General features: G+C 40.9%; 2 protein-coding genes across 6 annotated transcripts in view; one reads left to right on the forward strand and one right to left on the reverse strand.

Annotated features, from left to right (window-relative positions):
• The window catches only part of TNNI1 (troponin I1, slow skeletal type), a 279,093-nt gene that overhangs the window by 73,370 nt on the left and 180,072 nt on the right, over positions 1 to 25,651 (reverse strand). The window lies entirely within an intron of this gene.
• The window catches only part of PPP1R12B (protein phosphatase 1 regulatory subunit 12B), a 127,774-nt gene that overhangs the window by 30,960 nt on the left and 71,163 nt on the right, over positions 1 to 25,651 (forward strand). For all 5 annotated transcript variants that reach the window (XM_076358199.1, XM_076358201.1, XM_076358198.1 and 2 more), the window contains exons 2-11: positions 1,896 to 2,026; positions 4,123 to 4,241; positions 7,680 to 7,839; positions 10,280 to 10,424; positions 12,022 to 12,096; positions 14,588 to 14,667; positions 15,238 to 15,383; positions 19,759 to 19,868; positions 23,076 to 23,273; positions 24,099 to 24,181. In XM_076358199.1, the coding sequence (XP_076214314.1) occupies positions 1,896 to 2,026; positions 4,123 to 4,241; positions 7,680 to 7,839; positions 10,280 to 10,424; positions 12,022 to 12,096; positions 14,588 to 14,667; positions 15,238 to 15,383; positions 19,759 to 19,868; positions 23,076 to 23,273; positions 24,099 to 24,181 (1,247 nt within the window). The remainder of the gene's footprint in view (positions 1 to 1,895; positions 2,027 to 4,122; positions 4,242 to 7,679; positions 7,840 to 10,279; positions 10,425 to 12,021; positions 12,097 to 14,587; positions 14,668 to 15,237; positions 15,384 to 19,758; positions 19,869 to 23,075; positions 23,274 to 24,098; positions 24,182 to 25,651) is intronic.

Here is a 25,651-nt window from a genome sequence, read left to right on the forward strand (position 1 = left end):
TTGTTGGGGGTTTTTTTCCAGTTCTACTGCCTGAAATAATCTAAGGGAAGTCCCCCAGAGCTGGGTTTACAGGATGAAGCTGTTTTGTGCCTGTTGATGGGCTGAGGAGGGTGCACGGAGCCAACCCAGCAGCAGTCTCATCCATTCCGGGTTTGGAGCAGTCCCTGAAGTAAACTATTTCTAGAATTATGCTTGTGCTTTTCTGGCAAAGATTAAGGTAAACGAGTCTAAAACAGGGCCAGGAAACATGCTAGCACTTCAGCACAGGCTCAGTTGGGACTTGGGTGCTTGGATCTGCTCCTGGGGCATCCTTTCCTAGTGCTATAGATGTACCCTGTGTTTTCTTGTGTTTGCCAAGTAACTGTAGTAGGAGTTAGTTTTCTGGAGCGTACTTCCTTAGAGGCTTCCTTAGAGATTTAAAAGCTCGTCTTTTGCATGGCTACTTGTGAACCAAGCAAATGTAGGAGTAACTTGTGTTTGTGGGGTAAAAGGCTAATTTGGGATTTGCACTTGCAGTAGAAATAACAAGAGTTGGATGTCCTGGTGTAGGGCATGCCTCTCCTTTGAAATAAGCAGTGCAACATAGATGAACATGTTAAATAATATAGGAGTGTCTCTAAGCAATACCCCCCCAAAAAGAGACAATTTCGTCATTTTCACTATTTGCTAGGCTAGGAATTGACAGTCAGTGTTGCTTGTTTTAGAAGAACGATCATCTGGAAGTCATCTGAGTGCCGTAACTGATAGATGTGCCCACATCAAGCTATGCAAAAGGACAGAGAGCTGAGATTTTGGAGGAATTTCGACCAAGTTGATTCCCTCTCTAGTAATGAGGGAAACTAGGTTTCTGCCTGTAGATGGACACGCAGTGAAAGCCAGTCCTTTTGCCTCCTGGTCATGCTTGGTGCTTCTCAGCTGAGGCACATGCATTTGGACATATGTATTAAATTGCCAGCTCATCCTTAAATAGCAGTCTCCAGTGAACTGTAGATGCAACGCAGAACGTGCTGTAGCCAGGAATTTGAGGAAGGTGGAATTCCACCCAACAGAACTGCTGAGACTTGAAAATCTAGCTAGGTTTTCTTCTGGCAACTTCAAAGCTAGCAGGTCTCTGTAAATGCAGGCTCTGGAATTAATACAGTGGCTAATAAAGGGTTGTCATTCTCTTAATAGCTCACAGGGTCTGTAGAGCTAACAGGGAAAGTTGTACTTTGTTATACTCAGGAAAATGAATAGGTACTGCTGAAGAAAGAAGTTACTAACTTCTCTCAAATTCTGCTTTTGCTATGGTTAATCTGTAAAGGGCAACATCCAGTATGCAGATGGTCTGCTTCAGTCAGGCTTCCTGAGCTCATGCTTTCCCTGCTCATCCCTACTACTAGTGGTATCTCGTTTCATTCATTGTTACGACGCTTTCATTGACATTTTGAGGGAACAATGTAATCTAAATAAATACATAGCTTGCTTTGCTTAGAGGAATTTGGTGCTATACCTAAAACTAATACAGATATATCATTTTTACAGTGTGTCCTCGCTCCAGGGAGATAACAGTGTGAGAGAGAGGAAGGGAACGGATCAATTGGTGAGAAGTAAAGCTTGAGCAAATTTAGAGTTTGTCCACCTGGGGACTGTCTGAGTTACAATTAATTTTTGAAAGTTCTGAAATTAATTTATTTTAGTTCACAAATTCATGCTACCTTAAGTTTTAAGGTGTGCTAGCTCACAGTGTGGGAAATTCAGCCCAGGAATTACCTGCTGCCAATAAACTGCAAATGGAGGTTGTACACTTGATTTAACACCAACACCTTTCTTTTTTCTCTCCCCGCCCCCCCCCCCCTTCCTTTCCTCTTCAATCCTTCCCTCCCCTGGATGTCCCCCCTCCCCTTCTCCTTCAGGCCTGTATAGATGAGAACCTGGACATGGTGAAGTTCCTTGTAGAAAATGGAGCCAATGTGAACCAGCAAGATAACGAGGGCTGGACCCCTCTTCATGCAGTGGCATCGTGTGGCTATCTGAACATAGCAGAGTGAGTGAGTTTCAGGCTATTCTGGGTATTTATAACACCTTCCATGTCGTCTTCTTCGGAGCAGGTACACAGGCGATTGATGCGCTGAGACTTACACAACGTCTTGGGAAGCAATGCTGAAAATAGATGCATTTCACTGAATTCTTAATTTGGGAGGATTAAGGTGGAGCCTGCAACTGGTTGCCTTTTGCTGATCCCATTACAGTGACTTATGATTCATTAGGTACTTTAGCTAAAATGCCAAGCAAAAGGGAAACACGATGGCTGACAGGCAGGCACACTAATAGAGAGACGTGTAATGAAGCACAGCTCTGCTGCTGCTGACTGTCTTTGCTGTGTGCTTCCGTCAGTGGGGAGCCCATGTAGAATTTTAAGTGTTACCTAAGAGCGATTTGGGATTTTATTCCTCTAACCGAAAAGAATTCTGTCTCTCTACAAAATTTATGTTAGTGTAATTACATGCATATAGCTATTCTGGTGTAAACCCCAGATAGTAGATACATGGTGTACTATAAAACAATTCAAAGGGGGACTGCACCAATGCTCACCCTTGTTCTGAGGCTTTGCAAAGCGACTACGTTTTCTTACCATATGGCCTGTGTGAGCAGTACTGCAGTTGTGTGGAGACTTCTGAGAGAGAAATGCAATGTTCTGGGCTCCGCAGTCACCAATATGCCAACAGTATCGTTTCTTTTTCTTCAAATTCAGATCTTATGTTTCTGTTTCTTCCATGCTGTCTGACAAAAGATGGAAAAGTAGATAAAAGTAACTCCTTGTGACTTAACCCACTTACAATTGCAGCATTATCTTCTTTTATTTTTTTGTTTTGTTTACAACACAAGATACTGGGCTCAGTTTGGACATGACCAGGTGAAATTCTGTGGCCTGCCATAGAGAGATTAGATAATCTAGTGAGTACAAACATAAAATACATATGAAAGGAGACAGTAAATATAACAGAGTTTTGTCCAGTAGATGTTTAAAGCAAGCAATAACCTGCTGTAAGTGACAACCAATAAAGATTTGACTCTTCTTCGCACAGTTTCTGATTCCAGGGTTTGAAATAACATTCCGCATCTGATCTGAGCGTTCATTATGCTCGAAAAAGATTAATAGTCTGTTTGTCCCAGAGAAGATATTGATACCAGACTACTTGTTGTGCACCAACAAGTTGCTCTGAGAGTTTGAGAGTTGCTCAAATATATGACCTGGAGTGCTAGAATAACTGGAACCAAAGAAGAGGCAAATGTAAATGGTAGTTTCCCAAGTGAAATAATTTTTCTGAGATAAAGGCTGCATGATAGGTTAGAAGAATAAGGGAAAACAATAGTATTTCTCAAGATAGTCCTCTGCAATATATTCTAACCAAAAAAATATCTTCTGTGTGTTGTACTCCTCCTGGAACAGTTCTTAGCTCTTTGGGTGATCCTTTGTCGGTTTGTTTTTTTTCTTCTTGCCAAAGACTAGTTCTTCAACTGAAAGATGATATTATTCTTTACCAGTCATACCATGCTTATGTATTTAGTCCACCACAGCTACCAAAAAGTTACCAAAATTTGAATAGTGATAACTATTTCTCAAAGGCATTGAAAATAAATTTAAAACCAAGCAAAAGTATCTTGTCCTACCTCACCCTTCTAGATTTGTGTGTTTAAACAGATACTTCTTTTACTTCCCAGAATTTTACTGGTTACAAGATGTACAAGCCGAAGAAGACACTAATTGGTCTTGAATGAACTTCTGGTATAGTTATAAAAAGACAAATTAAAAAATTGATGATGGCTTGGCTTATCTTTTTTTAATTATTATTTCCTTTTTAAAAAAAAAAGCATAATCTCTCAGGTTAGTGCAAGAACTAGGGGTATTTGAATAACTACAGAGAAACAAAAACTATGAGCCACTGACCAGGGACCTTGCATTTAACAATGAACTTTTTTAGTCTAGAAATTTGATAAGAATAAGGTACTCATTTGGTAATTGAACTTGAATGAGAAAGCCAAATATTTTGTTCCGCTACTTTTGTTCCGCTACTGTATAAGTTGCGCTGAAGCCTGCACACAAGGTCTAATACGTTGGTATGGGTCTCATTCATGTAGGTACTTAATTAGTCATGGAGCCAATGTGGCTGCTGTGAACAGTGAAGGTGAAGTCCCGTCTGACATCGCAGAGGAAGCAGCCATGAAGGACCTGCTTCTGGAACAAGTGAAGAAACAAGGTAAATCAGTAGTGGGATTGAATATGTGAGAGTTAGACCTCTAAGAGTTTCTGTAAGAAAATTCTGTTGGCGTACTGTCTACAGGTGAAGAGATCTGAAATCTGGCCCAAGAGGCAGCAGACAAATTTTGCTTTGGTAGCAGAACAGTGGAACAGATGTGGAAGGTTTGTGGTGTGCAGTCTCTGTCCTTAGTAGGATTCTTCAAAGCAAGACACCACAGTACTGAAAGCTCATTCATTAGATCTGTTTGCTTTCAAAGTAAGATTTTATTCTGACCTCTGGTATCAATGAAAGGTCTTGTTTCACTAAGACTTGATAATACAGAGGTGAGATTTACAGCCCTGCCAAGAGTAGGGACTGGGAAATGAGTATGCCTGGCCTGGAGTGACCTGCTTTATCCTGATCCTTCCCTAGACGACTTCTGCAGCCCATCTGCTCTGCCATTTCCCCTTTCTCATCAGGTATGCCTGTCTGAGGGACTGCTCTCTGTGCTGTCCCTGCAAAAACATCACTGGTAGAAGAAACGTCTTGGACAGTGTAACTTGTGTTATAATTAAGAAATGTTTCATCAGTGTAAAATTTTCTTCATACTCATGAAATTAATCTGTGAGTGGTTAGGTGTCTGTACGTATGTATAAGAAGTTTAAACCCTATCTATGAAGCTCATCAAGAATGTTTTTGAAGGATGCATTTATCTTACCTATGTGGGAAGTGATGAACTGAGGCAAACTGAGCTGATACAGACCAAACTATCCACATGGGATATGTATGGACTGTGTATCTAGCCTTGAGAAGAGAAAGTTGACAGGGGGATCTAATTGCTGTCTTCCACTACCTTGAGGGAGGCTATAGAGGCAACGGGGTCAGACTCTTCTCAGAGCTGCACAGGACAGGATGAGAGGAAGAAGTCATAGGTTTGAACAAGGGACATTCTGACTGCATATTTTTTTTTTTATATATATATATATATAAATGGGGAAAAATGTTTCCCAGGAAAGTGCTGGAACGGGGACCCAAGGAACTTGTGGAATCTCCATCATTGGAGGGAGTCAAAACTCAGCTGCATTCAGCTCTGAGCAACTTGATCTGGGTTTGAAGTTACCCGCCTTTGAGCAGGGATTTGGGCTAGAGACCCCCAAAGATTCTTTCCAGTCTAGATTATTTTATGACTGCAGGTTGGTGTTGGGGTTGTTTGCATGCTGGATTGAATCCAGTCCTCTCTAACAGATGTATTCTGCTTGGCACATGATGGTTACTTTATTTTTGAAGCTATTTTCAGGTATAGTTAGGAAGAGATCAGTCCCTTGCTACTTTGTCAACAGTCTTACTGTTCCACTGGTGGGTTTGTAGCTGTCCATCTGAGAGCTAGTTGTTATTTGTGTTACTGTTCCTCTTGGAAAATTGATGCAGGATCATGTTCCTTCTGGTAAATAGAAACTTTTCACTTTCTAGTCTAGTGGTGTTTGTGACAGGGTTATTCTTATTTTGTTCCCCTTTTCCCTCCACTTTGAAATAAGCCTAAATAGCCCTTCTCCCTTATATTTAGTCTGCTCACGTATTTAAAAAGAAGAATTGTGTCTGCAGTCAGCATTTGTTTTACTGGGCTGTCCAAACCATGCCTGTCTCCTCTCTGCAGTCAGGCTTCCTTGGATGCCCAGAAAGATAGAGATCCTTTCTTTACATCAGTGTAACTTGTCTCTCTTTAAAGTGGGTATCAAGAACTGTACATGGTAATAACGTGGTTGAAACCTTACAGGACATTAAGGCAGTAATTCTGCCTCAGCCGCAGATACTTTGCGTGACACTTCTTGGGATTCTGCTGGGCTTTTTCATTGCTTCACCACTTTAGCAGCATCCTGCTAAGATGCCCTGAAACAACCATCTGTCTCCACCGGGAAGCTTCCCATTGACACAGTTTAAAAAGATCATAACTGCTAGAGTAAATGTGGTATAAACTTTAAATAAGCCTCCATCCAGCTCTGTAGCCTGTCTTCAACGGTAGCTATAAGCAGATGCCTGCTGCAAACTATAACAACAGGACAAGCATGTATGATTCCCCTCCCAAATGTTTTCCCAGCCTCCAGCCACTGTGCCTCAAGGAATTCCTGAGCCAGATGGGCTTTCTGTGTACTCGTGAATCCCCCATGGCTTTCTGTTTCATGAACTTGTGCAGTCCTTCTTGGGAACTCCTGGCATGTATAGCATTATGTTTATTAACTACAAATTTGTCTAATCCTTGTTCTGAAGCCAGTTGTATTTCTAATCTTTGCAACATCCTGCGGTAGTGGGTTTCACAGTTCAGACTCTGAGTTGATAAGGGTTTTCTTTTGTTCTGTTTTAAACCTAATGCCCTATAATTTAATTGGGAATCATGTCGTTCTTATCCTGAAAGAACAAATCCATAGGAACAGTTGCTCTTCAACACCCTTCTTGATTTTTGAGATTTGTCATCTTCTCCTTCATATTTTTTCCTGAGTCAGCGAGCTCTAGTCTGATTAATCTTGTATGGAGCTGTATTGTACTTCTGATTGATATATTGTCCTTACATGACTTCATTATCATGAAAACTCCACTTACGAAAACAAGTCTAAGACAGTTTTGCCTCTTGTTGGTTTAGTGACAATTGACACAGCCCATCAGCCAGACCCACCTGGCCTCTCCACATCGTAGCAGTTGTTTCCTAGGGTGGGAAACTTGTCCCTCTTGTTATTGGAAAGCCCCATAGTCCGTGTCTCTGTTATACCAGATGTGCACATTGATGAACTTACTTGATCTGACTTCATCTAAAGCAGATCTCTTAAGTCATCAGAGTAGATTTTTTTTTTGGCCTTCTATCCCCAAAATGATTTAGAATTGTGTTTTGCCAGAATCTGGTGTTTTGCTGCTCAGTGGAATTAAGTAAATATTTCTTTCGGCGTGCCTGGCACAAATGGCTCTGGTGTAGTACAGATCTCCGTATGTGCAGCTTGCAGATTGTACAGAATTTTGAGTGAACATACAGTTGGGGTCCTGCTGCTGTTGCAGGAGACGTCTTTAGATCATGTCTTTTAGATCTTCACTGTAGACTATACTCTCACTATAGTTTAATTCAGTTTGTTAAGCTGTTGGTCATGACTTTGACTTTGTTATTTCAATCTAGGACACTGTATATTTAGAATGCAATCCTTCCACCCATAGTTCACAGCTGAGCTAGTAGTTAGTTGGGCTGATTTGCAACCAGTGGCTCAACTTTCAAATTTTTTAAGTTAGACAGCTTTGAAGTCTCTGTTAATGATGCAGTTCTCCCAACTCCTAGAAGATGCTTTTGCTGATGTTTTTTTTGTAGGAGATTACAAAGAGTTTACTAATATCGTATGGCAAATGAAACATAAGGTAAGTTTAACAAGTACATGAGAGCTTTCACTCGATAATCTCTTCCTCTGTGCTTCACCCTCTTAGGTGTAGACCTAGACCTAGCAAGAAAAGAAGAGGAGCAGCAAATGCTACAGGATGCCCGACAGTGGCTGAACAGTGGGAGAATTGAAGATACAAAGCAGCCTCGAACAGGTGCCACGGCTCTTCATGTTGCTGCGGCAAAGGGCTATTCTGAAGTCATGAGGTAGGAGCTCCTTCCCAGGGCTGATGCACTGAATTAAGGCTGGTTTTCCTAAGGAACACATCTAGCTTTATAGTTGAGAGAAACTTGTTTCATACTGAGATTTTCAGGCTGCTATTTCTCAAAAGGCTCTGTAGATTTATGTGCCCAACCATAGTGGTTCACCTAGAAATACATAGGGACCAGGAGATTCCCTTTCATACCTCTAGGCCTTCAAAGTGATGAAAGCTTTTCAGAGAGTGAGACATAAATTAGAAGGTTTAATTTTCACTATTAGAGTAACGGTTTTAGGACTAGCAAGTTAAACAGTATTCTGGGATAAAAGTGTAATTTCAGCCTGCAAAGTGACAATAAATGCTGCATGACAATCACAAACACGCCAACAGTTTACATGACCAGTCTAGTGGAAAAATGCAGTGACTCCCCCATCTCACTGTCCCCTGCTCCTTAATGCTACTGCTCCTGCAGTGACAGAGGGATTCCAACACCTAACGGTTCTGCTTCTACTGCTCTGGCACTAACCAGCTTGTGATGAACATGAACTTGCCCAATGTAGTGTTTCCTGGCAATAAAGCATTAGTATTTTTACAGGTGAAGTCAAATTAAGGTTTCCAACAATAAAGCTTTCTTCTCTACTCTTTATGTATGGGTGGAGCTGCCCATAAACATCAGCAAGGTTACTCTTATCGCCCACATTAAAATCCTTTCTGGAAGTGTTTGTCTATCTTGATCCTTAATTTCATAGTTTTAAGTGGCATGACTTGATGTGTAAGAGCTGTTTCTCATCAAGCTTTAGTAATTTTGTTGTTCTCCATGTTTCCTATTTGTAGTCATTCATTAGAGCTTATAATTGAGTTGTAAGTTGTCTGTGCCTGTACTGTGCCCAAGAACACTAATCTAACACGGCTCATGTGGAACAGAAATGTAGTATCTCCTGAATTTGAGGTGTTGGTCCCGTGGACATTCAGTGGAGGGTTTTATATCTAGTACTCGTCAATGAAGGCTGCATTCACTGTTTGCAGGGTGACTAGTTCTGGACAGCTACTCCTTGGCATTAATTGTTATAATGATAAACGGATCTCACGGAGAGCTGACATTGTTTCACTTTTGTGTATTTTATGGCCACCCTGTAAGTTCAAATACAAAGCTTCAGTGACTTAAACCAAAGGAGCTGAAAGCCAGGAGCTAGCTAACTCTCAAATGAGACATGGAATTTGTCTGTGACCTTGAGTCTCATAGCAGCTATGTTCCTCCCTTTTGCCAGCTGGAAAACCAACATAAAGTCAGCACCTAATTTAAAATTTCTTTCACAGAGAAACACACTGCTGCTATAGGATGACTGTGCTTTATTTAGCACAGTAACGCATCGGTGTAAAGCTGCAGGAGTTTCAAAATTGTTGGTGCCACTCTGGGGTCATGCTGGATTTTCCCTTGTGCTGCAGAAGGTGGCTCTAGATGATGAAATTTCCTATGACGGAAATTTTCAGTAGCAGTTTTACCGGACTTGCAGAATTCCCCTGGGATGTTCTTCAGTATTTAAGCAACTTGGATAATAGTCAGTTGTGATACATGAGCCGCTCAGTACTTCCATTTGATCACTGGTGTACCAGTGTGCATATGTCTCTGAAGCTTCAGACTGCAATTGACTCTCTTCTGTTTGTTTTGTTTTTAAATATTCAAGCTCCAGATGCTATGCAACACTAGTGCTCTGGTCTGATAGAGAAGGGAGTGGGTGGAAGGTGCACAGCAGTAAATGTGATGCAAGGGTGTTCCCAGGCAGGTTCACTTGGGTAAGATTTGCTTTAACTGTGCCAAGGACTAGTCTGCAAAAATGCATTTTGGGTTGTTTAACCCAATTGTGGGTTATTTAACTTACAAAATTCACATCTGTCAATCACAGTAATGTCACTGCTTCTTACCTGGTAGTCCTGCTGGCATCGTCTCCTTATGGACCGTTCCTACGGTGTGGCCTTGTTCTCTGGTAGAACCAAGACTGAGCTCCAGTTACCAAATGTCCTTTTCATGCCAGGTGCTGTGCTTGGCTCCTTGTTACGGAGATGGCAGTCTGCAGAGATGTTGTTTGTTTGCTTAGTGCCTGAGCGAGTCTGGTGTCTCTTGTCCATTGGAGCAGGACTTCAGGCTGGGTCACCGATGCCAGATTAGAAATTAAGGTGTTCTCCCAGTTTAGGACATGAGGAAAGGGAACCTTATCAATTAGACACATTCCAGCAGGTTTTACGGTGAAGTCACTTTTCATTTACTGCCCTTTTCTGTTACAGTTGCAAGCACATCAAGTGGGATGTTGCTTAGGTGAATAAACAAGTTAAGAAACTACTGGCTTATTGTGAACCACGTTACCTACTCTGTGGCTCATGGTGTGAACTCTTCCGTGGCGAGAAGTCATTCTCGAGTGGGCAGAAATCAATATTGCTTCTTTCCTCAGGCTCTTGATCCAGGCTGGGTTTAATTTGAATGTTCAGGACAATGATGGCTGGACTCCACTGCATGCTGCTGCGCACTGGGGGGTGAAGGAAGCTTGCTCCATCCTGGCTGAGGCACTGTGCGATATGGACATCAGGAACAAGCTGGTTAGTACACACAGATGTTGGCACAACTCATGCAATGTATTTTATAGCCAGATGAATATCAACTTTATTGCCTACCATTTGATCCAACGCCATGACAAAGTTACACGGTGAGCAGTTCTCCTAGCGTGTGCACTGGAGCATTTAAAAGCGTCAGAAAATAAAGAATCTTGGCTGGAGGAAGGCAGAAAAGATTTCAAGTATTACTGGAAAAGATCAGTGATTAAACTTTAGGATCAAGATTGTAAGAAAGGATGGGCGCTAATCTGTGTTGTCTTGTTTTAGTGTAATCCTGACAAACTAAACAACAAAAGACAGTCTAGGAGTGCAAAATAATACGCTAATGTTAAGGTATAAGGCACTGAAAACCAGTGAACCCTTGAGAAACTGGCAGCTCTAAATCTTTCCTGTTCTACTATATTGGTCATAAAAAGGGAAATTGAAAAATTGACTCAGATTCATGAGAAACGAGTAAAGAAAAATAGGATGGAAGAAGAAAAAAAAAGAAAAGGAGAAAAAAGATTCCTCTTCCATCCTAATGGTTAGAAGTTTTTCCTTGAAGAGCCGTGGATTTTCAAGAGCTGACGTGTGCTTGTCCAGGGTTGTTCTTTGTGTTCCCCTCCCTGCTGCGATGTCCAGGCAGTGTCTGTGAACCGCTTCCTGCTGGAGCGGATTCAGTTGTGCCGTGGCTGCTTCTGGGGGAGGAAATGGGGTTGTATGTACTTGGAACAGCACCGGGGGATGAAAGCAGGCAAGATAATTTGGTAAGAGAAATGTGGCACTGTATGGTTTGAGTGCATCTGTCTGTACTGGAAACTGATGTAAAAGAAACGGCTCTATGAGAAGGAGCCATTTTAGCGTGGTGAGCTCTTTGGCATCCAAATTACGGGAAATCTTTTTTAAGTGCCATCAGGTGCTTTTCCAAAGTGTTCAGAATGTGTGTGTGTTTTGTATTGTGCTAGACTTGAAAAGAAACACACGCAGTTGTATCTGCTGCATTACCTGCTCTTTCCAGTCAAGAGTTGTTACCTTGCTAGGTCAGATGGACAAGGCAACCCGTATTTACTTGATCACTAGCCATCAGGTTTCATTATGTGTTGTTAATTATGGTTATTATAGCTTCAGTTATTGTGAAAATATAACTGATTTCTTGGTTTGTGCCTCAAAATAATTTTTCTGGTTTGTTTTATTTTGTAAATGCCCAAATTTTTTGGCCTGCTGATGACTGGCAGCCCTTCAGGAGGTTCAAATACATGATGATACAGTAGAACTGGTTGATCGCATTCCTTCTCAGTACAAGAGTGTCCTTTTTAGAAACCTGGAAACTCAAATATGTTAGTCCTGGCTGTTAGATTTGAGCAGCAGCAATCAGGGAACTGCACTTCCATGATTAAGGTTGCTCTGATGATGGATTGGGTCATAAAACTACCATCACTGTTGTGTGGCTTTCCCTACTCTGGAGTGAAACAGAGTATGTTACTCAGCATTTGGGAGGATGTGGAGCATGTTCACTTCTGTTCTTCACTGGTAAATAGTGGTTTTTTTGAATATTGACACCATGCCATATTGGATATCCTCTTGTCTTCTCTTATTGCACCAGGGCCAGACGCCATTCGACGTGGCTGATGAGGGACTAGTTGAGCATTTAGAAATGCTACAGAAGAAACAGACTGTGGTGAGTTTCTGGCAGATCATTTTCCACCTCTCCAATTACCTTTTCATGCACGGGTATTCTCTAAGACATATGGCGTCAACAGACGCAGGAAGCTGAGGCCCAGCTATTTTTTTATGTTAGTCATTTGGAACCTTTAATTACACCAATATTTTTAATAGCTAGAAATCTAGAAAACTGGATGACTGCATCAAGAAGGTCAGTAGCGTGCTGACATGCAGAATTATGTAAACTGGTAAGGAATGTATAGTTCATCTTTGGAATTGTTATTATTCTGCAGTTGCTTTTGTTAGCTGGCAAGCTCTCTAGCATCAAACTGCTCTTTTTTTAATGAGTGATTACCCAAGTTAACTTTGTGTTTGCATCTAAGGAAATATGCTGTCAGTGTTGAGAAAGATCTGTTACCATGTCTGCCTTCCTTACAATAGGGAGACTTTTGATTGAGTGAGGAGAAATTATAAACTTCAGGGAATTCTGGACTAAAAAAATGGTGATTTCGAAACCATATTAAATTGCCATTTCATAATGCAATGGAGATATTGGAAGGGGTTATAAGCAGAAAGTTGGCATAAAAAAGGAAAGCAGAAATATATCTTGATCAAAGTAAAGCCAGTCGTCAAGCCAGAAAGTTGTTTTTGGATTGCATTTTTTTTCCTATTTCATCTGGTCTACTCAATTATCTCATTTGGTTGCTTCCAAAAAACATACCAACCTAATTTAAAAAAAAAAAAAAATCAGTAAGTATCATTTAAAATGTTGGATTCAGAAACAGACATAATGAGAACACTGCTGATAAAACCCAGTAAAGTATTTTGAGGAACTGACAATGTGGGTGGTAGAATTCAAGCTCTGATCATAACACAGCTGCTGTCATCCTTAAATAGCATCCTTAACATTCACAGAAACTTTTTAAAAATTAATCATCTTCTCCCTAAATGAGGTGTTGATAAATACTACCAGTGTTGTATTTTGGATTTTCTCCTATCTCACTACACCAGGATTCTGCAGATAACTGCACTTCTCGGAAGAAAAGAAAAAGAAAGAGCAAAACAATGACAAGAATTTTTTTGGATGGGTGCTAGCCCATTTTTCGGCCTGCTTCGCAGGGGCCAGCAACCCCCCTTGTTCTCTGTATAGTAGCACTATGTAAAGGCTTTCTCCATTTGTTAAATTAGTGTAGCAAGCTATAGTAGAACTGGGAAGAAGAGAAGAATACCGATTTTATCACACTTTTTTTGTGGATATGATTTTTTAAATAGAAATGCCATTTTATCATGTGTGTTTATCATGTGCCATTTTTCTCACTTAAAATAGAAAACTTATATTTGTAAAGGATGAAATAGGCAGTTCCACGACATTCCTCGAAGTATGTTATTTAACTTTCAAAATGACTTGCAAATCAAATTTTTTTTCTTTAATCTAAAGCTTGTAGCGGAACAATATGCCATCCTTGCTAAAAGATTTGCTGCTTTTATTGGAGAGAAAAGGGGATTTTGTTTGCTGGAAGCAATTCATTTGATTTGGGTTTGGATTTTTTTCCCCAACCTCTGAATTACCTGTGAATGGAGCAGGCTGTTTCCTGCACTTCCCTTTGCTGTGCTCCAGCGATTTGTTCTATTTAACAACATGCTGTACCCGAAATTTTGGCTCTTTGCTGGACTCCATGTAGCTTTTCCCACATTCAGAATTTGCAGAGCCTTTGCTTCTTGTGCCTGGTGTCAGCTCCTATCAAAAGAGGAAGAATAACTAGGCTAGACATCACACAAAAGAGAGACAGCCTTAAAAGCGAGCCTCTAATTGCCATCCCTTTTTCTACCTCAACTGTGTCTGTGCTTCTAGAAGGTACTGAAAACACTTTTTGGTTACTGTTTTGTCCATCAGTGGTGACAAAATTAATATTGCTGCTCTCTGGGCAAAATATTTCACTTGCTATGGTGATGACAGGTATTCTTGTGCGATGACTTAATGCTAGCATTTGAGAGATTTAAGAAGTGACCCATCCTCGTGGGAGATCCATCGGTTGCCTGCACAGGGCATACTTGAATGCTTTCCTCTGAGAGCAAATAAATAATAGCTACAAAGGCAGCAAATTTTTAACTTAATCTAGCCTGATTTCATGGGCATACAAACACATGTGGACAGCCCTCCAGCGCTGTGTCTGCATGGGCAGATGCAGGGCAGTACTGTGGAAGTCAGGATTCGACTCTGGGTCTCAGCAGGGACTGCTGCAGACTTCTCTGAAGGTTTTATTAAATTGCAGCTTGAGTCTAAGGACATGCTGGGTGTGTAGCTGTGCCCTTATGAAGCTCTAGTCCAAGACATCCAGTGCTCTTACAGATGTGCGTCTGTTGAATTGGCTTGTTAAACAAGTCCACAGTATTTTTCGTCTAACGAGGTTGGGATGATCTTGTGCTGTGGTAGTTATTGGATTGTGCTGAAGTGGCTTGTTAAGATGTCTCTTTTCTTTCTCCAATTTTCTTGGACTTTTTGACAGTTACGAAGTGAGAAGGAGACGAGGAATAAGCTAATTGAAGCTGACATGAACGGCAAGCCTCAAAGCGGACTCTTCACCAAGTACGTCTCTTTCCTCTTTGTTGAAAAGGAGCTGCACGGAGAACAATGGGAGACCAGCTTCAGCTGTTAGCAGTCAGCTGGCATCAGCTGGTTTAAAAAAGTTCACTGCTGTTCATGTTCATTTCATGGTTTCTTTTAAATTTGAGCGCTCTCAAATACAAATTTAGTTGTTTCTTAACATGCCCACTGAATGGTAGAACAAGGAGTTGGGCTGGTGCTTTGTCCCCCAGCTTCTGCTCTTGCTGAGTATCAATTTGACCTTTGGGCTGAGAACTGCACCTTTGCAGTTGCACAGAGCCATGCAGCCCAGCTCATGGGTTGTGTTGCACTAGCAAAAGAGACACCACATTTTTTTGGACCAAGAAAGGCTTGCAAATTTGGGAAATGCAAGACTGGCATTGGAATCCATGGCAAATGGGCAGTGCTGGAAGTGCTGGGATGTTGAGTCTGTAGATGGATTTTGTCCTTTTGCTTGTTCTATATGTAGCAAATCACGTCTGTGTTCCTGAGAAGTAGAATTCAGAAATAACTCGCTTGCCTGGTAGTCCTTAAAATTTCTGTGTCTTGCAGCAAAGAGAAGATTCTTTATGAGGAAGACATGCTGAAGTCCATGGAAATGGAGGAAGAGAACAAGGACTCTAGCAGTTCTAGTTCTGAAGAAGAGGAAGAAGCTGAAGAAGATGAAGTTTCAGAATCAGATGCTGAAAAGGAGACAGGTAAGACTTAGTACAGTCTTGGATTTAATAATTAGCCTAGCAATTTTAGGGGATCAGTTTGAGAACTGCTTTTTTTTGTTTGTTTGTTTTTGCTTAGCTGTTAAAGACATCCTGAAAGTCTTACTTCCAGTGTATATGTATAGAGTATGGAGAACTCTGTAGCTAGTGTGCTAAAAAAGCTGATCTAAATGCTGACTCCCAAGTCAGCATAAGTTTTCCAAAAAAAAAAAAGCTGCGGATAGTATTTTAATTTCTACTTCCAGCTCACTTGAATTCAAGATAACACATTGTTCACAGGTTGTTCTTAAACAGTAGGTTGTTTCTCATTGGCCAATTTCAGGATGAACACTTCAGTTACTGCAAGATGGTAGAAATGCAATTGAACACATAGGGAGGTAATAGCCTGTTGTATTTGGATGGGAGAAATGAAATGAAGGGCTGAAGCTGTTCTATGTAATTATAGAGATGAGGAACTTTTTTCTGACTGTGATGTATAATAATCGCAGAACATAGTGGAAAATAAGGATTAAGTACACCAAGTCACATTAGCCTTTACATTATAGCATATTGCTGGCATCCTACTTCCTTCGTTTCAATCTCATTCTTTTTCCATAATTTCTAAAGCTTCCTTAATTAGTTTAAACAGTGTATATGTGCAGCACAGAAAGTTTAAATAAAGATATTTAATTTTACAGTAAGTCAAGACTTACTTGTACTTAATATTTCTGCAAAGAGAGATGGATCTTAGACTATGATGTGTTTAATGGTTAAACTACTTTTAACATCAGCTCACTTGGCCTATATCCCACTATACTAATAAATAAGTCCTTGCGGAGAAGTGTAGTTTAAAGTTTTTTCCTGCTTCTTGTGCCAGTAAAATTGTCACCTGTGTTCTAATTGTATCAATTACGATGTTTATCTCAGTATGAGAGGTGTTGAGAATCCTGGCTGGTCTTTGCAGAGCTGGTAGTTACAAAAGCTGTTTGGGTATGACAGTAACACGGTGAAATAATCTTTTGGCTTTTCAATCAAGCGCATGTAGTGGAGAAGTCAGTGGTAGAAACAGGCATGCAGTAGAAGTCACATTTATTTCCTCCATAAATCAGGGTTTTACTAGACTGCAGCCCTGTATAGCTATGTGCCAGTTCTTGTAAACGTGGTAGGAACTTGACCAAAACACCTCTAACATATGTATAGCTATAAGAAGTGGAGCTACGTGGTGTTTAATTGATTCAGGAACAGCATAAGATCCTTCAGCAAGGGAAGTGCTACAGCACTCAGCATTAAATTTTGTGTAAAGCCAGAGCAGGACTTTTTATTCAGTTAATTCACTGAGCAAAGCACATTATACTAATCTATTTCAAACCACTAAAGCTAAAACAAATCGAAGACAAAAAGCATTCAAGTAATGATTAAGCATCAAGCTTCAGGCTTTGTTACCTGTGCTCTCCTTTCCTAGAGAGATTATTGGCTTCTTTGAGAAATGTCAATCAGAATTGAAACCTTACCTTGTAAAGTTCTCAAATCTCTAATAAAATGAACATGACCTTGTCCAGCTGGATGTAGACATAGTTGTCAGTTGTTGCATATGTGCATGGGGTGCACATTTTCGGTACTCTTTTTAAAACAAGGTTCATGAGATAACATCATCAGCCCACATGTTACTCCAAAGAGAAGTAGGGATGAAAATAGCTTTTCATAGAAAATTATAAATGTCACAGTATTACTAGTTTCAAACACAATCTTAAAAACAATTATGCTTTATTATCTGCTAGGCATTTGAAATGCTTGGATGGATATAGGAGGCATGTTTTTGAAAACATGGAAATTATTTCCTTATTCCTCTTCATTTTCTTCTGAGATTTAATATTCACATAGCTTTGTAATTCTAAGCAGTGCTGGACAGATAGAAGACGACTGTTGTCCTAAAGTGTCCAAAGTCTAGATGAAGGAAAAAAAACCAAAACAAAATATTGTTATGAGTGGTCTTTTTAAATCAATAAAATTTAACTCCTCTGGTAACTGAGCATAAGGTGAGACAAAGCAGAAGCTGGCAGTACAATACAGAAGTTTATTTTTAGGTATGTTTTGAAGGGTCTCAGGTTGTGATACATTTGTGGAATTTGCAGAGACTGTGGGAGGAGAAGAAATTTGAAGAGGTGAGCAGTGAAATTGTTGGAGTGCCTCAGAATACCATGTTTCTTACAATCTGTAAGAAATTTGTGTTCTTCAAACAAAAAAAGCTAAGTGCAGTAATGCCATTTTATTCATCTTGAGGACAATTAACAATTTGGCATTGGGTTGTATATAAGCAAGAGAAAGATCAGTATAAAATTCTATGGTCATTATCTGTGCTGGTAACTATTACAGTAGGTAATTATTGTGAATTAAAGCAGGCCAGGGAAGCTTTCAATGTTTAAAAAAAAAAAAAAAAAAACCAAAAAAGGGAAACCCCCAAAAAAAACCTTAAGAAAAATGACATTCATGCCAAATTAGAGAACTAAATTTTCAGTCTCGCCAAATTTGTTTTGGGGAGATTGAGCTAATCCTGACCTGTTTCCCTTGATTGGAATTCATAACGTTTATTGCTGAAATTTTAGTAAAATGTGGGATCCTCCCCTAAAGACAACGATGCCTATGGTCATGCGGTCTCTCACGCTGCCAGTACAAGGTACTTTTGCCTGTCCTTCTGCAATTGACTCCTTTCGGTCACACTGCTCACAGTTAGAGTTCTTTCCAACCTGTCATTACCACTTAAGCTTGTGCCCTTGTAATTAGACTTGACCTTAAAAGTTGACCTCTGTACTATAAACTTCCAGAATGGGCTAGCAGTCACCATCTAGCCCAGCCTGTAAAGCCTGCTGGCTGTCAGGTCAGGTTTGTTCTCCCCTTCCTGCAATGTCAAGGATTCTCCTGTGTTTTACAGGCTTCACTCTCAAGAAATCAGCAAATGGCAAGCATGTAATTTTTTGTCTGTATGCATTTCCATGGACTGCTGAATGCCAGGTCAGGCCTGCAAGGAGAAATGGGTAATCTGCTGCCCCTTCCTAAAAGGGGTGTTTGAAAGCGTAATGCATCTGCGTGTTAGGCTCAAGAAATGAAATACTCTGTTCAGATGACTTTGATGGGAGTTCTGAGATAACACAAAGAGAGGGAAAGGTAGCTGAGGCTTCGATATCATGCAGACCTTCCTAGGGGAGATGCATCTTTGTCTCTTTAATTCTGGATCTGTCAGTCCTGCTAACTGCCTGTGACTTTTAAATATTTCTCTTGGCTTGCTCTTTTCTGTTTTCCATGTCCTTTGAATCCTATATTCTAGGATTGAGAACACTTGTTTCAGAAAGAATGATCTTCGTGCTCCAAAGTGCCATCCTCACAGATGCTCCATACCAAACTGCTTTTTATATGTAATACAAGATCTTTATTCACTGCACATACCTCATTTGCTAGTACTGTTTGGGTGGTTACACTTAAAATGACTTTGTTTGCTCAAAACCATGACTGTGTGAGGCACTCATAGCTGCGAGAGGAAAACGTTGTTTTATTGGTGTAGGTACATAATTTCTCAGGCACCTTGCATGTGGCTGTGTTTGGTAAATAGTCTGTCTTAGAGCCCTGTGCACTCCTGTCAATTGAACCTATTGCCTGAGACATAGTTTCTGCTTACTCTCCCCCTGGTAATGTCTGGTGGATGTTCTTATGTCATGCACGGTGCATAGATACCAAAACAATTTTAATACTGGACAATTGCACTTGTCTAACAAGCAGGGAGCCAGTTGTGAGCTTTGATAGCATTTGCTTAGCTTGCTTTGAGCCCTGTTAAAGATTTTTTTCTTGGGAATCAGTTGTAGCTTCGTGTAGAAAAATGTTTTTTCCTGTAAAAGACCAGAAATTCTGCCCACCAGCAGAATCAACTGCAGCAGAACTGTGCAATGAAATCCACCCCCAGGCCCACTCGGGGACGTGTGCTATAATGCATACTCAGGTACTGCAATAGGAATGGCATGTTCTGCTTTTCTTCCCGAGTGTTACAAGGGAAGAACAATCCCTGAGAGGAAACAAAATTGTGAATAAACAAAAAATCTGTTTGTTCTCCTTAAGGTGCTTTCTGCAAAGATTTTGCTTGTCTCTGGGGATGAAGTTCAAAAGCTTTGCCTGGCAAATGTAGCCATCATATTTTTTAGTAAGTAGAAAGCCTCCTTGCAGAAAGCCCTGGTTAGCCTTGGCACTGACATCTTTATGATCAGATGTACCTCAGGCGTACTGAGGTCACAGCAACTCTGAACTTGAGTTTAGTGCACATTGTGCTTGTAAAGAAGGGCCTTGGAAGTGCAATACTGAAACATTTGGTTTCTCTTCTTGTTTAAAATTGTAGAAAGGAAGGAAGAGCCCTTTGCCAACCACTCCAGCCATGAAACCAGGCCTAGCATCACTGAGCAAATACCACCACCCGAGCCCAACTCCTTCACTGCATCTGCCAGAAGAGTAAGTGAATTTGGAATCAATGGGGACTCCAACAGAGCTTGAAAGCAGTAGGTTTTTCTGGGAAATGGACACTGTGAAACCGATTTTCAGAGCAGTTGTAAGACGTGAATTTAGGAAAGCATGATAGTATGCAATTTTGATAAAGATGCTGTGTGAACAACAGTATAGGACTGGCACAAAGGTGGATGTTTGTATGATAAGGTTCCTCTTGAATCACTTACCCTCTGAAGCAAATTTCACTGTTCACAAGAGAAACCCTGCCTACCGCAAGTGCTTTGTGTTGCTGTCAGTTCTGAGATAGTTGATGCCAATCTCTTACCAGCAGGAGATCTTTCACCAAAGCTGGTTCGTGCTGATGTATCAGCAGTGAATTTGGCATCATCATCTAAAGTGCCTCTGACTTGCCAAACTCAGTTGATTCAGTGGCGTGATGTTACGGCCCAGTAAGCAGAGAGGATGAAGTTTGCATCTGACTAGATAGCTAGGCTACAAAAGCTTTTTAAGGGTGACGTAGAGTTACTGAAATCCTACCTGAATTCTCCAGCTCTCGCATCAGTCAGCTAGATGGCACCAGGAGACTCTGTGTTCTGCTGAGGACTGGTGTCTTACGCTTCTGGTTTCTTTTTGCACCAGAATATGGAGGACAGCTATACAATGCAGGCACCTTGCCAAAGTCTGAAACAGTAGGTACATGTTAGAGGGAAAATGTTTATTGCTTAGTCACAATTTTTTATTTTTGACATGCTATTAAGTCTAACTTCTTGTCCAGATCAAATGAAATAGAGCTCTTCTGGGCGTTGTTCAACTCAGGCTGACTTAGCAGGGGAAGTATTAAAGGTAGAAGGATACTGGGAAGTATGAGCACTTCAGTTAACCTTTTCCCAGCTGCAAAGTATTGTTCTCACTCATTTGAGCTGTTTAACCCAGAATAAGGCTGTTAGGGTATAGAAGAGGGTATGTGTGCAAAGCAGTTATTAATTTGACCTCAATCACTTAAGATCGGCTACTTTACCTTGTCTTAAATGTTTGATTCTTCTGTAACTCTCTTTGTCAGATTGGGTTTTATATGGGAAAATATGAGTGCTTGTGTTACCCTCCATTTGTGGTGTTATTAATATTTGCTGTTCCTGTGTTGTTTGGAAATTACAGAAGGCAGCTTTTACTGTGGATTTGAGCTTTCTCTGAGGAAAGTGTCAAAACTACATTAAAGCATTAGAGCTGTGTAGCTTAGTAGACTGGAAGTGCTAGAATTAGTGGAGTACAGGAGATTAACTCTGTGCATCTGCATTAAAATAACATTAGCTAAGAAACACTGCTAAAATACTGCAGTGATAATTTTATCTTCGCAGTCTTGAATCAATGAGTTTGAGAGCAGAGCTCCCAGTAGCTTCATTTATTCCAGATAATGTCAGATGTTTTGTGTTATGTAGAATATGGTATAATAATGCTTATATTAGCTTGACCGAAAGTCTTGTCTACCCCAGTATCCTGCCCTTGACAGTGACCATCAAAAGATACTAGAGAAGACAGAATCCAGCTGGACTTCTCTCCCACCATCTAGCAATTTGCATTTCAGGGACTTGCTGAACCTGTGGTATTTTTTGTATTCAGTAGACTTTTCCTCTATGAATTTATGCAGTCACTTCTTGAGCGCCCATAATGTTTGGGATCCTATAATGTCCAGTGGCAAAGGGTTCTTCAGCTTAATTATATATTATACAGAGCTTCCTGCGCCTGCTTCTTTAAGCCTGCCACACGCTGGTTTTGTTTGCTGCCCCTAGTTCCTTTATGGGAAGGAACAAAGAATAATTGATCCTTATTCACCCTTCTATGTGCCACTGAGGATTTTGTGTACCTTGGTCATATCTCAGCCTGGAGACTCTTGATACACTGAATAACTCCTCATACAAAAGCTCTCTTGCTCTACTCATTCTTGTTGCCTTTCTCTGAATCTCTTCCCCTTCTTCTATACTGCTTTTGAGCTGTGGAGCTGAGCTGTGCATGATATCAAAGGTGTGATTGTACCCTGCAGTAACACAAAGGCATAATGGTGTTGTGTTTCACATTCTATTCTTTTCCAAAAATTCCTTATGTTTTGTTTGCTTTATTTCCTATACAACTTGGTGTTGAGCCCCTGTCTTTGTAGAAGTATCTCTTGCGGTGCCCAGGCTCCATTCTTGAACGGCAGTAGGCATCTTTAAGACTTGATAACTATAACTAAGGTTGTACGTTTAAGCAGTTGTATATTTGAGGAATAATACATGTTTGTCAGAAGTGCCTCATGTAACAAAAAGCATGAAGGTATGTATAGAATATGCAGTTACCTGACCATAGAAAGGTTTAAGCTAGAACAGGCCTCTGCAAGCCTGTAGTCCAACCTCTTGCTCGAAGCAGGAAAACTTCAAGCCTATGTCATGTTGCTTTGAACTACCTGAGCTCAGCTGAGTACTGAAAAGTCTCTGAGGATGGAGATGCCCCGCTCTCTTGCTCCTTGTCCTAGTGCAGCATTGCTCCTACCAGGAGGTATGTCTTCCTTCATGTCAGTTGGGATTTCTCGTGTTGGAACTTGTCTCTGTTCCTCCTTCTCCTTTCACCGTAGACTGAGAAGAAGTCTGGTTCCATGTCCTCTGTAAACCCCACCCCCCAAGTAGTACAGCAATTAAATCCTTTCTTTGTCTTCTCTTTTCCGTGCTAAACAAGCCATGTTTCCTCAGTCTCTCCCTTTACGTGTTGTGTTCTCCAACTCCCTGATGATCTTAATGGCTTCTCCTGGACTCTCTCCAGTTTGATCTGTGTAAGGGTTTTATTTGCAGCTAGTCCCAAAAGAGTAGATTACTTTTTTTGGGTTTCTGCCTTCACTGAATAATTCCCCCTTCCTAAACGGGTGCTAATAAAAGCTTCATTGTTCCTTATATTCTTTCTGCAAAGCTGGAGGAGGGCATTGTGTAGGCAAAGGGAGCTGCACAATGACACAAGATTTCTTTCGTCTGTCCTTGGGGATGAGGGCACTACAGCAGTTTGCATCCCTGTGAGTTCATCTTGAGCTATGCCCTGTAATTAAAGCTAAGCAGGAAATCAAAGTCACTCCATCTGATGTTTACAGGTGTAGCTGAGAAAAAATTGGGACTTGTTGAAACACTTTCAGAACTTAGATTGTGCCTTGCAGTTCTCTTACTTCTTCCAAATGTCCCTTTTTCTCCTCTGCAGTTCAGTTGGCTCAGCAAGTCAGATGAGCAGAAGGATGAGTCACCTTCATCGTGGCGGCTGGGACTACGGAAGACTGGCAGTCACAACATGTTGAGTGAAGTCGCTGCTACTCGTGAGGCGCAGAGAGATAAGACTTCTTCTATCTATCGTTCTTCGTCAAGTCCTCGGATATCTGCATTATTAGACAACAAAGAAAAGGTTTGGCTTTCAGCAAAGGTGTTTTAGCACACCCCAGTTGAGCAGACTTCACCTCACAGGTTTAAGACCCTTTCCCTTTTGTTTTGAGTTATTGCAGAGTTTTGCATCCACAACAAACTTAGGTCTCTTCCATTCTTTCTTTTTTTTCTTTTGAAAATTATTCCTATCCTATCAGTTGTTCTTGCAGAACTGGAGTTCGGTGCCCCTTTGACCTAATTCCTGCTCGGTTTGGAGGGGGCTGCCAGTGAACAAGAGCTGCCGGTCTGGCATGGCCCATTCTTTACCAGAAAATATCTAATCCAGACAGTAGCACATACCTGCAGTGGAAGTTCTCCTTCACTGTCATCTATATGGATTCCTCCTGTATCCACCAGCTGTATTTGTGAATCCCATCCCACATATTCACTAGCTGCAACTTTGCTACCCATGGGTAGATGCCCCATCCCTGGAAACGTTCAAGGTCAGGTTGGACGGGGCTCTGAGCAACCTGATCTAGTTGAAGATGTCCCTGCTTGTTGCAGGGGGGGTGGACTAGATGATCTTTAAAGGTCCCTTCCAACCCAAACTATTCTATGAGTCTCTAATTTATAAGTAGTTCTAGTTAGAAGCTGCTTTTATTCACTAGAGTGCTCTTCAGGAAATAATTTTCAGAAATGATACTTTTATGCTGTGGTATGTGTTGCCCAATAAAATGCCTTAAACCAGTTGTCCTTAGACAGGAGAATACTTTCTTAGTTGAAGAAATTTGAACGTGAATTTAGTTGTCACTGAACGTGCTGGAAGTGTAACAGATGTGCGGTTGAAGTACTACTTTTGCTTCACCAGGATAAAGACAACAAGAGCTATCTTGCCACAATAGCCCCCAGAAGACTGAGCAGTACGAGCGATATAGAAGAAAAAGAAAACAGGTGAGACTGAACTTAATGCTCAGCTTCTGTCCTGTCAATAGTTCCTGCAGAATACCTTTTTTCTATATTCATGCTTCATATATTTTCTCAGCAGTCCCAAGTGCATGGGAATTCACAATATCGAGAACTATCTCTGATCTATAAAAGTTCTGGTACGTTGCTTTTCATTTAGGTGAGCAGGGCAACAGGCTGGTTTCTCCACCCCTGTGTTCATACATACATGCTCTCCATCCAGGAAACTAGATTTACGCATACTTTTTGCTTTTATATGCAAGTGCCTCATTTTGTAGCTGGCACCTACACTTGTACTTCTGTCACTTGCTCAATAGTCAGTCACCTTCAATCCCTTTGTTCACACATCTGTCATTTTTTGATTCACTTGAGTTTGTGAACTCTCTTGTGTATGGAACTGTTTCCATTGCAGGGGTTGTTTTTACAGTGAATGGGTGTAGCTGCCCCTGGACAGAACTGTGGTATAAATGGGATAAATATCTAGTATCTCAAGATACAATTGAGGAGCTAATCTCTACAAACAGGTTCTTCACAGTTTGTGCAAGAAGGAGTAAAATTTGAGCTTAGCCTCATTTCCAGCCACTTCCACAATCCTGGTACAAAGGCACACATAGAGAAGTCATTGTGAATTGTAGTTGTTGTTGAAGAAGTCAGGGCAGATGACCACCCTGAGAGAATTTCAGCACAGTTTGAGATTCTTTGCTGATCTTTTGCTGGAACCTCCCTGCTGTGTTCTTGCTTAATCTCAGCCAGTCACTGTGATTTGGAGTTTAGCGGACAATTTGTGTCTGCTGATAAGCTTGAGCAGTTTTGGCAGTCGCTTGTATTGAGTGGCATATCCGGCTGACTGCTGATAAATGTCCTTTGCTTGGTAAAGTAGGGAATGAGGGGAGTTGGCCTGCGTGAACAGATGGTGCCCAGATGTACTGCGTAGTACAGATTTTTCCCAATACTCTTTCCTTTCAAAACAGCTGAGTTTCACTTCACGGAACCCACAGGTGTCTGAAAGGGCATCAGCATGGACACGGCAACTGAAAAATGAAAAATAATGCAGGCTGATGAGTGAATGGATTTGTGTTGCATTACAAGCTTGAGGTCCTGTCCAAGACCAGAAAAGGACAAACTGCCAAAGTGTGTATTAGGAAAAGGAGCCCTGATTTCAGATAACTATGACAAACAGAACTACTAGTAACATTGATAACTTGTCAAGTAGTTTTAGGTATTGCCAAATATTTTGTTTGTTGTTTTCTGCTGCTAAGTATAGCAAAGGATTTGCCATACTGAATTGCGTTACTGTCGTTGCCTGGATACCTTGGAGAATAAAAACTTCCCCTGCAGTTGCAATATCTGTCCATTTATGCAATGTTGTTTGATACAAGACGGCAGAGTCTTGTAACGTCATCAAATGACGTTATTGAATATGTTAAATTACTTTTATGGACAATCTAAATTCTAGTT

This window comes from Aptenodytes patagonicus, chromosome 22 (assembly GCF_965638725.1).
Source record: "Aptenodytes patagonicus chromosome 22, bAptPat1.pri.cur, whole genome shotgun sequence".
In the NCBI taxonomy this organism is placed as follows: Eukaryota; Metazoa; Chordata; class Aves; order Sphenisciformes; family Spheniscidae; genus Aptenodytes; species Aptenodytes patagonicus.